The sequence below is a fragment of the Macaca mulatta genome, chromosome 19 (assembly GCF_049350105.2).
Source record: "Macaca mulatta isolate MMU2019108-1 chromosome 19, T2T-MMU8v2.0, whole genome shotgun sequence".
Taxonomy (NCBI): domain Eukaryota; kingdom Metazoa; phylum Chordata; class Mammalia; order Primates; family Cercopithecidae; genus Macaca; species Macaca mulatta.
Window position 1 is genome coordinate 17,735,122 of NC_133424.1, and position 18,115 is coordinate 17,753,236.

General features: G+C 53.5%; 2 protein-coding genes across 8 annotated transcripts in view; one reads left to right on the forward strand and one right to left on the reverse strand.

Annotated features, from left to right (window-relative positions):
* The window catches only part of DDA1 (DET1 and DDB1 associated 1), an 87,278-nt gene that overhangs the window by 14,034 nt on the left and 55,129 nt on the right, over positions 1 to 18,115 (forward strand). The gene's annotated exons all lie outside the window — the stretch shown is intronic.
* On the reverse strand, positions 2,213 to 16,280 carry USHBP1 (USH1 protein network component harmonin binding protein 1). 7 transcript variants are annotated; one of them, XM_001113384.4, is made up of 13 exons: positions 16,206 to 16,280; positions 15,783 to 15,884; positions 15,539 to 15,687; positions 14,085 to 14,523; positions 11,372 to 11,497; positions 11,070 to 11,206; positions 10,763 to 10,903; positions 9,692 to 9,865; positions 7,967 to 8,216; positions 6,005 to 6,226; positions 4,276 to 4,382; positions 3,965 to 4,087; positions 2,213 to 2,474 (listed from the first exon to the last, which is right to left on the reverse strand). In XM_001113384.4, exons 2-13 carry the CDS (start codon positions 15,834 to 15,836, stop codon positions 2,285 to 2,287), a joined length of 2,112 nt encoding a protein of 703 aa, XP_001113384.3. In that variant the 5' UTR covers positions 15,837 to 15,884; positions 16,206 to 16,280; the 3' UTR covers positions 2,213 to 2,284. The 7 variants fall into 7 exon arrangements, with proteins under 7 accessions (XP_001113384.3, XP_077834396.1, XP_077834399.1 ...); XM_077978270.1 differs by having other exon boundaries at positions 14,085 to 15,242; XM_077978273.1 differs by having other exon boundaries at positions 14,085 to 14,645; positions 15,377 to 15,687.

Sequence of the window (18,115 nt, forward strand, 5' to 3'; positions counted from 1 at the left end):
TTGGCATTCGTTCTGAGTTTCTCTTGAAGTACAATGCCACCTGAGTCCCAGACTGTTACCTTTGCTATGCCTGTCCCCCACCCAGAAACCCTTTACCTTATTTTATTTATTTATTTTTGAAACAGACTCTCCTATTTTGCCTAAGCTGGTCTTAAACCCCTGGGCTCAAGCAGTCCTCCTGCTTCAGCCTCCTGAGACACTGGGATTACAGGCAAGTTCGACTACATGGAGTCCAGAAACCCTTGACCTTAGCTTTGAGTTAGTAGCAACTCATCATCCTGAATCTGAACCATTCCAGCTTCAGTCTTCCCTCTGGAATATAGGCATCCTCCTTTTTGTTTTGTTTTGTGTTTTATTTATTTATTTATTTAGAGACAGAGTTTTGCTCTTGTTGCCCAGGCTGAAAAGCATTGGCGCTATCTCAGTTCACTGCAACTCCCGCCTCTCAGGTTCAAGCAATTATCCTGCCTCAGCCTCCCTAGTGGCTGGGACTACAGGCATGCGCCACCACACTCAGCTAATTTTTGTATTTTTAGTAGAGACGGCGGTTTCACCATGTTGGCCAAGCTGGTCTCAAACTCCTGACCTCAGGTGATCCTCCCTGCCTCGGCCTCCCAAAGTGCTGGGATTACAGGCATGAACCACCACATCCGGCCTGTTGTTGTTGTTTGAGACGGACTCTCGCTTTGTCACCAGGCTGGAGTGCAGTGGCGCAACCTCGGCTCACTGCAACCTCCGACTCCCTGGTTCAAGTGATTCTCCTGCCCCAGCCTCCCAAGTAGCTGGGATTACAGGCATGCACCACCACGACCAGCTAATTTTTGTATTTTTAGTACAGATGGGGTTTAACTATGTTGGACTTTATCTTTTGACCTTGTGATCCACCCGCCTTCACCCGCCTTGGCCTCCCAAAATGCTGGGATTACAGGCGTGAGCCACTGTGCCTGGCCCTGTTTTTTTTTTTTTTGAGACGGAGTCTCGCTCTGTCACCCAGGCTGGAGTGCAGTGGCACGATCTCGGCTCACTGCAAGCTCTGCTTCCTGGGTTCATGCCATTCTCCTGCCTCAGCCTCCTGAGTAGCTGGGACTACAGGTGCCTGCCACTGCGCCCGGCTAATTTTGTGTATTTTTAGTAGAGACGGGGTTTCACCGTGTTAGCCAGGATGGTCTCCATCTCCTGACCTCATGATCTGCCCGCCTCAGCTTCCAAAAGTGCTGGGATTACAGGTGTGAGCCACCGCACCCGGCCTGTTTTGTGTTTTTGAGACAAGGTCCTATTCTGTCACCCAGACTGGAGTGCAGTGGCGTGATCTCAGCTCACTGCAATGTCTGCCTCCCGGGTTCAAGCAATTATCCTGCCTCAGCCTCCTTGAGTAGCTGGGACTACAGGCATGCACCACCACACCCAGCTAATTTTTGTATTTTTAGTAGAGACAGGGGTTTTGCCATGTTGGCCAAGCTAGTCTCAATCTCCTGACCTCAGGTGATCCTCCCCGCCTCAGCCTCCCAAAGTGCTGGGATTACAGGCGTGAGTCACCACACCCAGCCTGTTTTGTTTTTTTGAGACAGGGTCTTACTCTGTCACCCAGACTGGAGTGCAGTGGTGTGATCTCAGCTCACTGCAACCTCTGCTTCTCAAGCTCAAGTGATCCTCCCACTTTAGCCTCCTAGATAGCTTTACAGGCACATGCCACCATGCCTGGCTAATTTTTGTATTTTTTTTTTTTTGTAGACATGGGGTTTTACCACGTTGTCCAGGCTGGTCTTGAACTCCTGGGCTCTAGTGATCCACCCACGTTGGCCTCCCAAAGTGCTGGGATTATAGGCGTGCACCACTGCGCCCGGCCCCCTTCAGGAAAATCTGCCAGCCAAACCCAGCATCTCCTTGGGAAGGAGCTGCCAGGAGAAGCTTTGTCCAGTCCCCATGAATCCCTCCCTGGGCTTCAGGAGACAGGCCAGTTGGAACTTCAGCTGTGGCTATGCAACCTCACGGACCTCCAAAATTCGTCAGTCCCAGAGACCTGGTCCCACAGCCCAGGTTGCTTCTGGCCTGACCCCACTGATGTGAAGTTCACATTCCACTTGGTGCCAGGCCAAAGACACCCAAGTCTTTCTGCATTGCGTGGCCACACCCATCAGGCCCTGGACACCCATGTGCACCAGCTTCCCTCATGCCAAATGTGCCCCAACATGCCAAATCATGCAACATGACATGATGTCACTCCAGGATAGTTTATGACATGCCACAGCGGTCTGGCATGTCCAGACATGGCTGGGTAAGGGGCCTACAGAACGGTATCCCCAAGCTGGGGAGGCGGGGGGGGCGGCCTGGGTTTCCCCAGGGCCCTTGCAGTGGCTTCGAGCACCGCCACCTCCTCAGCCTGCTGAGCCTCCATGAGTGCCATCTGCTGCTCCAACTTCCGGCATTGCTCTTCCTGCTTCCGGTGGGCTCCTCGCAAGGCCAGGACCAGGGCGCTGGAAGGGGTGGGTGGGCTGGGTCAAGAAATAGCCCCCGACTCCACCCAAGGCAGGGGCCATGTACTCCCACTCCCAGAATGGGGGCTTTTTCACATTGGGTCTCCCAGGGTCCCAGCTAACTGGTCTTTTTGTTGTTGTTGTTGTTGTTTGAGACAGAATTTCGCTCTTGTCGCCCAGGCTGGAGTGCAATGGTAAGATCTCCCCTCACTACAACCTCTGCCTCCTGGGTTCAAGCAGTGCTCCTGCCTCAGCCTCCCAAGTAGCTGGGATTACAGGTACCCGCCACCATGCCCAGCTAATTTTTTTGTATTTTTTAATAGAGACAGGGTTTCACCATGTTGCCTAGGCTGGTCTTGAACTCCTGACCTCAGGTGATCCGCCTGCCTTGGCCTCCCAAAGTGCTGGGATTACAAGTGTGAGCCACTGTGCCCAGCCTGTTTTTTCTTGTTGTTGTTTTTTTTTTTTTTTTTTTTTTTTTTTTTTTTTTTTTTTGAGACGGAGTCTGGCTCTGTCGCCCAGGCTGGAGTGCAGTGGCTGGATCTCAGCTCACTGCAAGCTCCGCCTCCCGGGTTTGCGCCATTCTCCTGCCTCAGCCTCCCGAGTAGCTGGGACTACAGGCGCCCGCCACCTCGCCCGGCTAGTTTTTTGTATTTTTTTAGTAGAGACGGGGTTTCTCCGTGTTAGCCAGGATGGTCTCGATCTCCTGACCTTGTGATCCGCCCGTCTCGGCCTCCCAAAGTGCTGGGATTACAGGCTTGAGCCACCGCGCCCGGCCTGTTGTTGTTTTTTTGAGATGGAGTTTTGCTCTTGTTGCCCAGGCTGGAGTGCAATGGCCTGATCTTGGCTCACTGCAACCTCTGTCTCCCGGGTTTAAGCGATTCTCCTGCCTCAGCCTACCAAGTAGCTGGGATTACAGGCATGCGCCACCACGCCTGGCTAATTTTGTATTTTTAGTAGAGATGGGGTTTCTCCATGTTGGTCAGGCTGGTCTCGAACTCCCGGCCTCAGGTGATCTGCCCGCCTTGGCCTCCCAAAGTGCTGGGATTTCAGGCATGAGCCACTGTGCCTGGCCCAGCCTGTTGTTTCTTTTTTTGAGACAGAGTCTTGCTCTGTCGCTCAAGCTGGAGTGCAGTGGTGTGATCTCTGCTCACGGCTACCTCCAACTCCTGGGTTTAAGCAATTCTCCTTTCTTCCAAGTAGCTGGAATTACAGGCATGTGCCAAGATGCCCAGCTAATTTTTGTACTTTTAGTAGAGATGGGGTTTCACCACATTGGCCAGGCTGGTCTCAAACTCCTGACCTCAGGTGATCTGCCAGCCTCAGCCTCCCAACATGGGATTACAGGTATGAGCCACTGTGCCTGGCCTTTATTGCCTATTTTGGGGCAGCGGGGAAGGCTAAGGCCCAGAGAGAGCCAGGGATACTTCTGAGATCCTGGTGGGGGATGGTGCCAGGGGGATTGGAGGGATGCAGAACAGGGGTCCCACCTGTGGGCTTTGCATAAATCCCTGTTCAGCTCGGCACTCTGAGACCGTCTGGCTCGCCCCTTCTGAGCCACCCGTTCCAGCTCCCTGCGCAGAGACTGCAGCTGCTCCCGCAGGTCCAGCGTCCTGTTGCGAAGGGGAAGAGGAGGGCTCACAGCCCTAGCCCATCCTATTTCCCACGTCTCCTCCTACCCACCTGCCCACAGTATTGTCATGTAAACACACCTGTACACAGGGGTACACCTTAGCTTCTGCTGCAGACAGCCCCCCCGGGGGCTGTCACATAGGCTGCCCATCCCCACCCAGCCACACACCTGGTGAGCGATGCTGCCAGTTCCTGGGCTAACTTCTCTGGGTCCCAGGCCCTGCCCACCTGGCCACCATCAATGCCACTGGTGCCACCAGGGACAGCAGGAAGGCCCTAAGGGAGAGAGAAGACAACAAAGTGACATTAACCTGGGCCAAGTCCGTGCTTGGCCCTCACTGGACATTGAAGCTGCCCAGACAGTGGCAGCTGCTGTGCTCTCAGAGACCCCCGTCTGGTTCCATACCCCAATAAGAGCGAAATTACACTCTGATAAGGGAAATATCTTATTTAATTTAAAAAAAAAAATTTTTTTTTTTTTTTGAGACAGAGTCTCACTCTGCCACCCAGGCTGGGGTACAGTGGCACGATCTTGGCTGACAGCAACTTCTGCCTCCCAGGTTCAAGCGATTCTCCTGCCTCAGCCTTTCAAGTAGTTGGCATTACAGACATATGCCACCAGACCTGGCTACTGTTTGTATTTTTAGTAGAGACGGGGTTTCACTATGTTGGCCAGGCTGGTCTCGAACCTCATCTCTAAAAATAAAATTTAGGGGCCAGGTGTGGTAGCTCACGCCTGTAATCCCAGAACTTTGGGAGGCCGAGACGGGTGGATCACTTGAAGTCAGGAGTTCAAGACCAGCCTGGCCAACATGGTGAAACTCTGTCTCTACTAAATATACAAAAATTAGCTTGGCATGGTGGCAGACCCCTGTAATCCCAGCTACTCAGGAGGCTAAGACAGGAGAATCGCTTGAACTTGGGAGGCGGAGGTTGCAGTGAGCCGAGATTGTGCCACTGCACTCCAGCCTGGGCAACAGAGCAACACTCCGTCTCTAAATAAATAAATAAATAAATAAACATTTGGGCACGGTGGCAGACGCCTTTAATCCCGGCTACTTGGGAGGCTGAGGCAGAAGAATTGCTTGAATCCGGGAGGCGGAGGCTGCAGTGAGCTAAGACTGTACTATCGCACTCCAGCCTGGGCGACAAGAGCAAAACTCTATCTCAAAAACTAAATAAATAAAGAGAGATGAGGTCTCGCTCTGTGGCCCAGGCTGGAGTGAAATGACGTAATTGTGGCTCGCTGAAGCCTCCAACTCCTGGGTTCAAGTGATTCTCCCACCTCAGCCTCCCCAGTAGCTGGGACCACCCTGCCTGGGTAACCTGATAAGGGAAATAAATAACAGGAAACCTCATCTGAAGTCACTCCAGGAGGGTTTCCTTGAGGAGGTGATGTCTAAGCTGAGATCTACAGGAGGTCAAGGACTTTATGACACAAAGAGGGAAGTTCCTGGCAGGGACACAGAATGTACAAAGGCTTGGAGGTGGGAGAGATGATTCAAAGAGCTGCATTAAGGACAGGCGCAGCGACTCATGCCTGTAATCTCAGCACTTTGGGAGGCGGAGGCAGGCGAAACATTTGAGGCCAGGAGTTCGAGACCAGCCTGGCCAACATGGTGAAACTGCATCTCTACAAAACATACAAAAATTAGCTAGATGTGGTGGTGTGTGTCTGTAATGCCAGCTACTCAGGAGGCTGAGACAGGAGAATCACTTGAACCTGGGAGGCGTAGGTTGCGGTGAGCAGAGATAGCAACATTGCATTCCAGCCTAGGCAACAAGAGCAAACCTCCGTCTCAAAAAAAAAAAAAAAAAAAAGGGGGTCTGTGATTGACAAGGGCTATGTTCTCATTAGTAAGCTACTACCCCTACCAGGTTCAGGCAGGGCGGCTCACCTGATACCACTCTTCCTCGTCCCCACTGCTGCCACCTCCGCTGCTATGTCCACCACTGCTGTTTGCCCCACCAGTCCGGAGCTCCGCCCGTTCCCACCGCAGCTGCTCCAGCAGGAGCACGTGAGCTGGACCCAGAGCTCGGAGGGCAGCCTCCCGCAGCTCTAGGCCCCGCTTCTCACGCCTCACCAGCTGCAGCCGAAGCATCAGGTCCGTCAGGGCCTCCTGCGGGACCAAGGAGAGGGGAGAGAATTTCTGCTTCTACGGTCAACTGCAGGGAAACTGAGGCCCCAAGAGGCACCCACTGAGGCCTATTCAGACAAAAACTGTGACCTTTGGCTGGGCACGGTGGCTCATGCCTGTAATCCCAGCACTTTGGGAGGCCAAAGTGGGTGGATTACCTGAGGTCAGGAGTTCGAGACCAGCCTGGCCAACATGGCGAAACCCCGTCTCCACAGAAAATACAAAAAATAGCCTGGTGTGGTGGTGCACAACTGTAATCTCAGCTACTCAGGAGGCTGAGGCAGGAGAATCACTTGAACCCGGTGGGGGCAGAGGCTGCAGTGAGCCGAGATAGCGCCACAGCACTTCAGCCTGGGTGAGAGCAAGACTCTGTCTCAAAAAAAAAAAAACAAAAAACAAACTAGGACCTTCACCATGTTCTTTTTTTTTTTTTTTTTTTGGTGAGACGGGGTCTCGCTCTGTCACCCAGGCTGGAGTGCAGTGGCCGGATCTCAGCTCACTGCAAGCTCCGCCTCCCGGGTTTATGCCATTCTCCTGCCTCAGCCTCCCAAGTAGCTGGGACTACAGGTGCCCGCCACCTCGCCCAGCTAGTTTTTTGTATTTTTTTTTTTTTTTTTTTTTTTTTTTTTGAGACGGAGTCTCGCTCTGTCACCCAGGCTGGGGTGCAGTGGCCAGATCTCAGCTCACTGCAAGCTCCGCCTCCCGGGTTCCCGCCATTCTCCTGCCTCAGCCTCCTGAGTAGCTGGGACTACAGGCGCCCGCCACCTCGCCCGGCTAGTTTTTTGTACTTTTTAGTAGAGACGGGGTTTCACCGTGTTAGCCAGGATGGTCTCGAACTCCTGACCTCGTGATCCGCCCGTCTCGGCCTCCCAAAGTGCTGGGATTACAGGCTTGAGCCACCGCGCCCGGCCGTTTTTTGTATTTTTTAGTAGAGACGGGGTTTCACCGGGTTCGCCAGGATCACCATGTTCTTGTGAGGTGGAAATATCTTCCTCCCATAAAAACCACAGCTGTGGCCAGGCGCGGTGGCTCAAGCCTGTAATCCCAGCACTTTGGGAGGCCGAGATGGGCGGATCACAAGGTCGGGAGATCGAGACCATCCTGGCTAACACGGTGAAACCCCGTCTCTACTAAAAAATACAAAAAAACAAAACAAAACAAAACAAAACAAAAAAAAAGTAGCCGGGCGAGGTGGCGGGCTACTGTAGTCCCAGCTACTCGGGAGGCTGAGGCAGGAGAATGGCGTGAACCCGGGAGGCGGAACTTGCAGTGAGCTGAGATCCGGCCACTGCACTCCAGCCCGGGTGACAGAGCGAGACTCCGTCTCAAAAAAAAAAAAAAAAACCACAGCTGTAGAAATGGCATTTCCTAGAGGGCAAGTAGCTTACATAGGTCATAGAGCAGTTCTGTCAAAGCTTCTGGAGTTTCTCCAGCTTGAGAACCTCAAGGTTTTCATGCCAAGCTACAAACCCAAGACTGTGTTCTTTGCTCCCATCTCTTCCCATACGAAGGGCATTTTGGAGAGCCAGATTTGTAGTCTATTGAGACAATGAACCCCAGAAGACAAACTCCTATTAATCCCTCAAAACCCCAGTTCCAATTCTCCTTCACAATGCCTGCACCCAGCCCAGGAGAATTCTCCTTTGCTCCTTGATCCCCCAACCTCAGTAAAGGATTTTGTCCCATCAAGAAAAACTGACAGTGACCACAGCCCATTTGTACCCTTGTGGCCACCAGGTCCTGCTGAATTTGTGTCTTCTCCAGTCGGGGAAGAGCTGGGCCAGACTGGGTCCCCAGAATGGCCTGTACCATGGCTTCTGCACGGGGCACAGTGGGCATGGATGCCAAGGTGGGGCCAGGCTCTGAGAGAATCTTCACTAGAGAACGGCGCTCCTGGAGACGCTGGACATAGCTTCGGAGCTGGAAAGCCACTTCCTGTGGTGTGGGCTTATCCACACTGCTGCCCTCAGGGCTACAGAAAACAGAAGATGTGCCTATGTTAACACCGGCAGGCATAGGTGGGTTAACTTCATGCCAATCCTGGTAGGGTCCATCATCTTCCATCTCACTGGCCACGACGGAGTCTTTGCCATCTGTGGTGGCCCCTGTCACACCAACGTACCCCACTAGGCACCATCTTCCATCAAGACCACATTTTGGTCAGGTGTGGTGATGCACGCCTGTAACCCCAGCACTTTGGGAGGCTGAGGCGGGAGGATTGCTTGAAGCCAGAAGTTTGAGAGCAGCATAGGCAACAGAGTGAGAATCCGTCTTTATAAAATAATTAGCTGGGGCTGGGCACGGTGCCTCACGCCTGTAATCCCAGCACTTTGGGAGGCAGAGGCAAGTGGATCACCTGAGGTCGGGAGTTCGAGACCAGCCTGACCAATATGGAGAAACCCCATCTCTACTGAAAATTCAAAATTAGCCAGGCATGATAGTGGGAGCCTGTAATCCCACCTACTCGGGAGGCTGAGGCAGGAGAATCGCTTGAACCTGGGAGGCGGAGGTTGCAGTGAGCCGAGATCAGACTATTGGACTCCAGCCTGGGTGACAAGAGTGAAAATTCGTCTCAAAACAAAACAAAAACCAGGGTCTTGGCCGGGCGCGGTGGCTCAAGCCTGTAATCCCAGCACTTTGGGAGGCCGAGACGGGCAGATCACGAGGTCAGGAGATCGAGACCATCCTGGCTAACACGGTGAAACCCTGTCTCTACTAAAAAATACAAAAAAATAGCCGGGCGAGGTGGCGGGCGCCTGTAGTCCCAGCTACTCGGGAGGCTGAGGCAGGAGAATGGCGCAAACCCGGGAGGCAGAGCTTGCAGTGAGCTGAGATCCAGCCACTGCACTCCAGCCTGGGCGACAGAGCCAGACTCCGTCTCAAAAAAAAAAAAAAAAAAAAAAAAAAAAAACCAGGGTCTCACTCTGTCACCCAGGCTGGAGTGCAGTGGTGCAATCTCAGCTCACTGCAGCCTCCACCTCCCAGACTCAAGGCTTCCTCCCACCTCAGCCTCCCAAGTAGCTGGGACTACATGGGCACACCCGGCTAATTTATTTGTAGTTTTGGTAGAAAAGGACTTTTGCCATGTTACAAGGGCTGGTCTTGAACTACTGAGCTCAAGCGATCTGCCTGCCTTGGCCTCCTAAAGTGCTGGGATTACAGGCGTGAGCCACTGTGCCCGGCTGTGGGTGCCAGTTTTAACCAGTAGGCATCATTATCCATCTTCACGCCAACTGCAATATCTGTCAACCACCATGCTAACTTTGTCAAGTAGCAACAGGCCAACTGCAGTTGAGCCTCATGTCAACCAACTACAGTGTGCTCCATACCGACCTTGCTGGACACAGCCACACCAAGCCCCCAAACATGGTGAGTTCTGGGAGCCCCATTCCCCAGTCAAGACCCCACTCCTCAACCAGGCCAGTTCCCAGGGTTCCGGGGAGGTACCTTGGCTGTGGATTCTGCCGTGCCCCTGCATCCATGGTGGCCTCCTCTTGTGCCAGCAGCCTCCATGCTTCCTCTTCAGCTGCTTGCAGGTCACTCGTGGGGGCTTCGTCTCCTGCTTCTGAATTGGCCTCCCGCAGAGCAAGAAGAACCCTGTATGCCTCTTCACAGTGCTCACTGTGGGACACTGGTTCTGAGTGCTTCAGGACACTCAGCTTGGCTGGGTGCAATGGCCCTCACCTGTAGTCCTAGCACTTTGGGAGGCTGAGGCGGGAGGATTACCTGAGGTCAGGAGTTCGAGACCAGCCTGACCAACGTGGTGAAACCCCGTCTCTACTAAAAATACAAAGATTAGCAAGGTGTGGTGGTACGCACCTGTAGTTCCAGCTACTCAGGAGGCTGAGGCAGGAGAATCGCTTGAACCAGGGAGGTGGAGGTTGCAGTGAGCCAACAGGGCACCACTGCACTCCAGCCTGGGTGACAGAGCTAGACTCTGTCTCAAAAAAAAAGAAAGAGAGAAAAAAAAATGCTTAGCTACATCTCACTCTATAGGTGCCAGTCCCCACTTGCTCCTGAACTCCTCTTCTCCCCACTGTCCTCAACTCTGGAAGCATGTAGACTCCCTTACCAACCCTGAACTAAAATTGCCTTAAGTTAATTTCTGGGCCAGGCAAGGTGGCTCACACCTGTAATCCCAGCCCTTTGGGAGGCCGAGTCGAGCGGATCATGATGTCAGGAGTTCGAGACTAGCCTGGCCCATATGGTGAAACCCATCTCTACTAAAAATACAAAAATTAGCTGGGTATAGTGGCATACACCTGCAATCCCAGCTACTCAGGAGGCTGAGACATGAGTGTCATTTGAACCCAGGAGGCAGAGGTTGCAGTGAGCTGAGATCTCGCCACTGCATTCCAGCCTGGGTGACACAGCAAGACTCTGTCCCAAAAAAAAAAAAAAAAAATTAATTTCTGAAGTGGGGAAGGTGCTCTCCAGTGAGGGTTCTGTGGATTGGGGCCATCCTCAGAAAGCCCATTCCCTCCCCAGCTGGTGACATCACTGGCAGGGTGCACTGACCTGTACTGCAAGGCCAGATGCAATGCTGTGGCCTCAGCCTCCCGCTGGCCTAGCTGCATGCTGAGGCCCTCACAGTGGCCCTTGTATCCCTGGAGCACAGCCGATAGCAGACGGTTAAAGCATTTGAGCTTCTCAATGCTCCTGTCCCCGAAGGTGGGGAAGAGGGAAAGTCAGAGGCCTTCTAAGGCAGTCAGGCCTCAATTTCCACCCTTACCCTCCCTCCTGTTGCAGCTTCAGACTCCAGGCCTTCTAACTCAGCTGGAGGAGGTGCCTGTGCCCTTATGAGCTCAGCATTTGAGTCTCTTACCCTCGGAGTTGCTCCATCTGGGCTTCCATGATGTGCATCTCAGGACTGAGGGACTGGGTGGGAAGAGACCCAAGGATCTGGGTGCTGGAATGGCTGCGGAGGCGCCGAAGCAGGGGGTGAGCCAGGGAGAAGGAGTCCTGCCAAGAACAGGTGATGTAATTGACCCCAATTGTCACCAAGAGCCTGGGATGGTAGGCATTTTGCAACCCCAGAAGCTGTTGGATCCCATGACAAAGATTTGAGTCTCATCCCCTTGAAGACTAAGGACATCAAGACCATGGGATTGAACTTCTCACACTCACCTGAGTCTCCCAGGGTTCCCTGTCTGCCTCAGAGCTGGTAGAACCACTGCCTGAGCCACCTGCTTGGCTGTGGGAAAGACGTGGGAAGGGCTCCAGCCTCAAGAGGGAATTCTGCAACTCCTGAACCTGGGAAGGATGAGGGGGAATGTCAGGCCTAGGGGCTGAAACCAACCACCAGCCTTCCCTCCCCAAGGCCTGTTCTTGGGGAAGTGGCAAGAACCCTAGCTGGAAGGCAGGAGGCTTGGATACTTAGCCTGCCAAAAATCTCACTATCTGACCTTGGGAATGTTTGCCAGCTGCTGAGGATTTTATTTTTCCCAGCAGAAAAATGGGCCCCACTGTGGAGGAAAATGAATCCCTGGACTGGGCTCCCATAGCCTCGAATTTTCCTACCAGCCTGAGATGAGGGTTTCCCTCTCAATACTTCATTCAGCCACATGACTTTTCTATTTTTATTTTTATTTTTGAGATGGAGTCTTGCTGTGTCACCCAGGATGGAATGCAGTGGCACAGTCTCAGCTCACTGCAACCTCTGCCTCCTGGGTTCAAGTGATTCTCCTGCCTCAGCCTCCTGAGTAGCTGGGATTATGGGCATCTGCCATCATGCCTGACAAATTTTTGTATTTTCAGTAGAGATGGGGTTTCACCATGTTGGCCAGGCTGGTCTCAAACTCCTGACCTCAGTTGATCACCTGCCTCAGCCTCCCTAAGTGCTGGGATTACAGGCATGAGCCACTGCACCCGGCAGCCACATGGCTTTAAATGCCACCTACATGCTAAGGATGCTCAAGTGTCTCCCTCCTGCCCTGCTGTCTCCCCTGAGCCCTGGACTCAGACATACAGCTGCTCCCTTGAGGACCCCACGTGGATGTCTCATGGGCACTGGAGCTTATCAAGGGCTAAAGAGATCTGGTCACCACCAGCCAAACCTGCCTACCCTGTAGCTCCTCCATCTCTCCCTTCTAGTGCTTCAGGTCCCAAAGCCTGAAGTTCTCTCTAGCCTTCATGCTCACACCTGTCAGTTCCATCTTCCACATCACCCAGAATCCGTCCGCATCTCTCCACCTCCACAACCTCCACCATCCTGCGTGTCTGGACCAGTGAAGTCACCTCCTGGCTCTCCAAGAGTCCACCCTCACCCTCTCAGACTGTTCCTACCTCTGCCACCAGAGGGCGCCTCTGAACACCTGCGTCGAGCACGGCCTCCTCTGCTCAGAACCCTCCGGGGCTCTCACCTTAATCAGAGCAAAGCCCAAGTGAAGTGCCTCCTTGCAGCCCACGAGGCCCTGCGCCATCTGCATTTGTCCTCCCTCTGTTCTGGCTCCCCACACTCTCCCTGTTACGCCCTGTGTTCCAGCCACACTGGCGTCCTTCGGGTTCCTTGAACAGGCTAGTCATGCTGCCACCCCAGGGCCTGATCTCACCACCCTCAGTTTTCTTTCTTTTTCTTTTCTTTTCTTTTCTTTTCTTTTTTCTTTTTTTTTTTTTTTGAGAGTTTTCCTCTGTCGGTCAGGCTGGAGTGCAATGGCGGGATCTCGGCTCACTGCAACTTCCGCTTCCTGAGTTCAAGCAATTCTCCTGCCTCAGCCTCCCGAGTAGCTGGGACTGGGACTACCAGTGCATGCCAGCACGCCCGACTAAATTTTTTTGTATTTTTAGTAGAGATGGGGTTTCACCATGTTAGCCAGCATGGTCTCGATCTGCTGACCTTGTGATCTGCCCACCTCGGCCTCCCAAAGTGTTGGGATTACAGGCGTGAGCCACCGTGCCTGGCTTTTTTTTTTTTTTTTTTTTTTTGAGACAGTCTCTCTCCGTCACCCAGGCTGGAGTGCAGTGGTGCGATCTCGGCTCACTGCAAGCTCTGCCTCCTAGGATCAGGCGATTCTTGTGCCTTAGCCTCCCTGGTAGCTGCAGAATTGTGTCAAGCAATTCTCCTGCCTCAGCCTCCTGAGTAGCTGGGATTACAGGCACGTGCCACCACACCTGGCTAATTTTTGTATTTTTAGTAAAGACAGGGTTTCACCATATTGGTCAGGCTGGTCTCTAACTCCTGGCCTCAAGGGATCCACCCACCTTGGCCTCCCACAGTGCTGGTGTAGATTACAGGCATGAGCCACCGCACCCAGCCAACCTGACTGAATTTTTTTTTTTTTTTTTTTTTTTTTTTTAGACAGAGTCTCACTCTGTTCCCCAGACTGGAGTACATTGATGTGATCTCAGCTCACTGCCACCTCCATCACCTGGGTTCAAGTGATTCTCCTGCCTCAGCCTCCTGAGTAGCTGGAATTACAGGCATATGCCACCACACCTGGCTTTTATTTATTTATTTATTTTTATTTTTAGTAGAGATGGGGTTTCACCATGTTGGCCAAGCTGGTCTTGAACTCCTGACTTTGTGATACGCCCACCTCAGCCTCCCAAAGTGCTGGGATTACAGGTGTGAGCCACCGTGCCTGGCCAACCTGGCTGATTTTTATTTTTTATTTTTTGCAGAGGTAGGGGTCTTGCTGTGTTGCCCAGGCTGGTCTTGAACTCCTGGCCTCAAAGGATCCTCGTGCCTCCATCTCCCAAAGTGCTGGGATTATAGGCGTGAGCCACCACACCCAGCCTCAAAAGGTTTTTGGAATGAACAGATGAATGAATATTGCCTACATCGGGCCTGCCTCCTCCCTCAGACAGAGAGCCACATAGGACACAGGATGGCCCCACTCACCTCTTTCTGCAGCGTCTCCTTCTCAGCTCGGATGGCCTCCAGGGAGGCCTGCGTGCGGACCAGCTCATCCTCTCGGCTACTCAGGGCCAGCCGGAGCCAGGCATTCCTCTCAGCCAGGCGAGCTGCCTCTCGCTGGCTGCTCCCTGCCCCTTCCTGCTTCCCAAGGGGACCTGGTCCCCCTTTGCTTGTGTCTTCCAACTCCATTGGCCCAGGATGGCTGGGGGGCCGGTGGCGCCAGGCTGCAGCCGCTGCCTCCAGGGAGCTCAGAGCGTGCTGGAGGGTCTGAAACACATCGGGGGCCCCAATCCCAGGGGGCACAGTCTCCTTGTACTGTAGGGCTGCTTCTGGGGCCTGGTAGGCTTCCACTGCAGGTTTGTGGGGCACCTCGGGGGCTGAGGCCAGTCCCCTGCCAGAGCCCCCATCCGTCTTCTTGTCGGTCCTGTGGACACCAACTCAGGCACTTGAGTCGCTTCATGCTGGGCAGGGAATTCTTTTTTATTTTTTGAGACAGAATCTCACTCTGTTGCCCAGGCTGGAGTGCAGTGGTGCGATCTCAGCTCACTGCAACCTCCACCTCCTGGGTTCAAGTGATTCTCCTGCCTCAGTCCCCCAAGTAGCTGGGATTACAGGTGCCCACCACCACACCCGGCTAATTTTTGTATTTTTAGTAGAGACAGGGTTTCACCATGTTGGCCAGGCTGATGTCAAATTCCTGACCTCAGGTGATTCGCCCGACTTGGCCTCCCAAAGTTCTGCGATAACAGGCATGGGCCACAACGCTCAGCCCAGGGCAGGGAATTCTTAGGGCTTAAACTTCATGGTCTTCGGGAGGTGTGAGCGGGGCAGAGTTGGCAAGAGCTGCGTGTTCTGGGACTTGCATCCCGGGGAGAGACTGGGAGGCTGGGAATTCAGGGAAGAGGCTGGACAGAGGTGGTGGAGAAGTTGGAGGGGAGACCTGGGGCTACGAAGCAGAGTGAATAGTAAGTTGGACTGTGACGGGCACTGGGAAAGTCCTGAAGGTGAGAGACAGAAGATTCTGGAAATGGGGTCTTCTGGGGCAGCGACTCACACTTGTAATCCCAGCACTTTCGGAGGCCGAAGTGGGGGGATCACCTGAGGTCAGGAGTTCAAGACCAGCCTGGCTAACGTGGCAAGACCCTGTCTCACTAAAAATACAAAAATTAGCTGGGTGTGGTGGCACACACCTGTAATCCCAGCTACTCGGGAAGCTGAGGCTCCCTCTTGAACCCAGGAGGCAGAGGTTGCTGTGAGTGGAGATTGTGCCACTGCACTGCAGCCCGGGTGACAGAGCAAGACTCAAAAAAAAAGAAGTCAGGCTGAAGGCAACAGGGAGCTATGGTAGGTGTGTGAGCAGAGAGGGCACATCAGCAGATCTGCAGATGGCAAAGATGCATCTGGACTGGAGTGAAGGGCACAGACCAAGGGGGTCTTACCTGCTTCCTAGGCCTTGGCCACTGACCTCCTCCATGGGGCCCAGCTGTTCCAGCCCGGAGCTCACAGGAGGTGGGGCAAAGCTGAGCTTGGAGCTCCCACTGGCTGCCTCAATCTCCTCTGAACTCTCAGCCACGGGGTCCAGTTCACCCTGCAAATGACCCCCGTGGCCCCGCTCTGAGCCAGGCAGGACGGGACCTTGGGGTCCCCAGGAGCTGGGTGTGGAGGGGAGAGGGCGACACTTACGGGTGGAGCATGCCTCCCTCGCCGGCTTCGGGGCCGCGTGGCCCGGGCACTCATTGCTGTCCAGAAGCCAGTGCTCTCTGAATGCTTCTCCTTCGTCAACCCCTAAAACCACAGCCTGCCATGACCTCTTGCCTTTGTTGTCCTGGACAAGGGACAACCTCAATTTCCTCTGCTGTGAAATGGGACATTGACTACCCCTCAGGAAGGGATTTTGTGATCAATGTTGATTGGGCACATTTGAATGCCTCCCTGGACAGGCAGCTCACTACCTAACAAGGTTGTCTGGATCTCCCCCTTCTTCTCTGCCTTCTTTACCTTCACTACGTCTTTGTCCCCTTCCCTCCTCTCTTTGAGCCTGGAAATGCAATCTCAATAATTCCCTCTCCTCCGCGGCCCTCCTAAATGACGGGTTCAGCTCTCTACCTCTCTGATCTTCTGGGGGTAACTTGATCAGAGGCCTGAGTCCCTGGACACCGTCTTGGGGTCACTCTGGCCACTGCCTGGTCAGGCCTGGGCTGGCCAAGCCTGGCCTGGGAGGGACCAGGAAACAGGAAACCCCCTCCCCTGGTCATGTGACTTGTTATTGTGTTGTTTCCTTTTTGAGGACAGCAGCTTCCTGCAGCCCTAGCGGGGCACACATACCTGACTACCAAGGTTTCAGCCCCTCCTCGTCTCAGCCTCCAAGCCTATGGCCCTTCTAGCTCTGACTCTTGGATTTTATTTCTCAAGATCTAGAATGGGCCGAGCACCATGGCTCATGCCTGTAATCCCAGGACTCTGGGAAGCTGAGGAAGGCAGATCGCTTGAGCCCAAGAGTTTAAGACAAGCCTGGGCAACATGGCAAGACCCCCGTCTCTACATAAAATATAAAAATTAGCCAGGAGTGGTGGCATATGCCTGTAGTCCCAGCTACTCGGGAGGCTGAGGTGGGAGGATTGCTTAACACCTGGAAGTTGAGGCTGCAGTGAGCCATGGTCACGCCACTGCACTCCAGTCTGGGTAACAAGGCAACACCCTGTCTCAAAAAGAAAGAAAAAAAAAAAAGAGCTAGAATGTTCCCCTGAGCCGATATGGCTTTTTTTTTTTTTTTTTTTTTTTTTGAGACGGAGTCTCGCTGTGTCTCCCAAGCTGGAGTGCAGTGGCGTGATCTCGGCTCACTGCAAGCTCCGCCTCCCGGGTTCACGCCATTCTCCCGCCTCAGCCTCCCAAGTAGCTGAGACTACAGGCGCCCGCCACCACGCCCGGCTAGTTTTTTGTATTTTTAGTAGAGACGGGGTTTCACCATGGTAGCCAGGATAGTCTCCATCTCCTGACCTCGTGATCCACCCGCCTCGGCCTCCCAAAGTGCTGGGATTACAGGCTTGAGCCACCGCGCCCGGCCTGATATGGCTTTTATTTGGCTCCCCTGTGAACTCTTCTTCTCTGCCTGTCTCTTCACTGTGGGCTGACAGTTCTCTTCTCGCTCTGTCGCCCAGGCTGGAGTGCAGTGGTGCGATATTGGCTCACTGCAACCTTTGCCTCCCGGGTTCATACCATTCTCCTGCCTCAGCTTCCCGAGTAGCTGGGACTACAGGCACCCGCCACCACGCCCACCTAATTTTTTTGTATTTTTAGTAGAGACGGGGTTTCGCCGTGTTAGCCACGATGGTCTCGATCTTCTGACCTTGTGATCCACCCGCCTGGGCCTCCCAAAGTGCTGGGATTACAGGCGTGAGCCACCACGCCCAACCTTTTTTTTTTTTTTTTTTTTTTGAGATGGAGTCTCGCTCTGTTGCCCAGGTTGGAGTGCAGCAGTGCGATCTCATTGCATCCTCCACCTCCTGGGTTCAAGCAATTCTCCTGCCTCAGCCTGCCGAGTAGCTGGGATTACAAGTGCCCACCACAACACCTGGTTAATTTTTGTATTTTTAGTAGAGACAGGGTTTTACCATGTTGGCCAGGCTGGTCTTGAACTCCTGACCTCAAGTAATCCGCCGGCCTTGGCCTCCCAAAGTGCTGGGATTACAGGCGTGAGCCACTGCACCCGGCTAGAGATGGGTTTTTGCCGTGTTGGCCAGGCTGCTCTTAAACTCCTGAACTCAGATGATCCACCCGCCTCACCCTCCCAAAGTGTTGGGATTACAGGCATGAGTCATCGACCCCACCAGCCCCAGAAATGTTTAAGAGCCACTTGAAGCCTCAGTTTATTTATTTATTTTATTTTTTTAGATGGAATCTTGCTCTGTCACCCAGGCTGGAGTGCAGTGGCGGGATCTCGGCTCACTGCAACCTCCACCTCCTGGGTTCAAGCGATTCTTCTGCCTCAGCCTTCCGAGTAGCTGTGATTACACGTG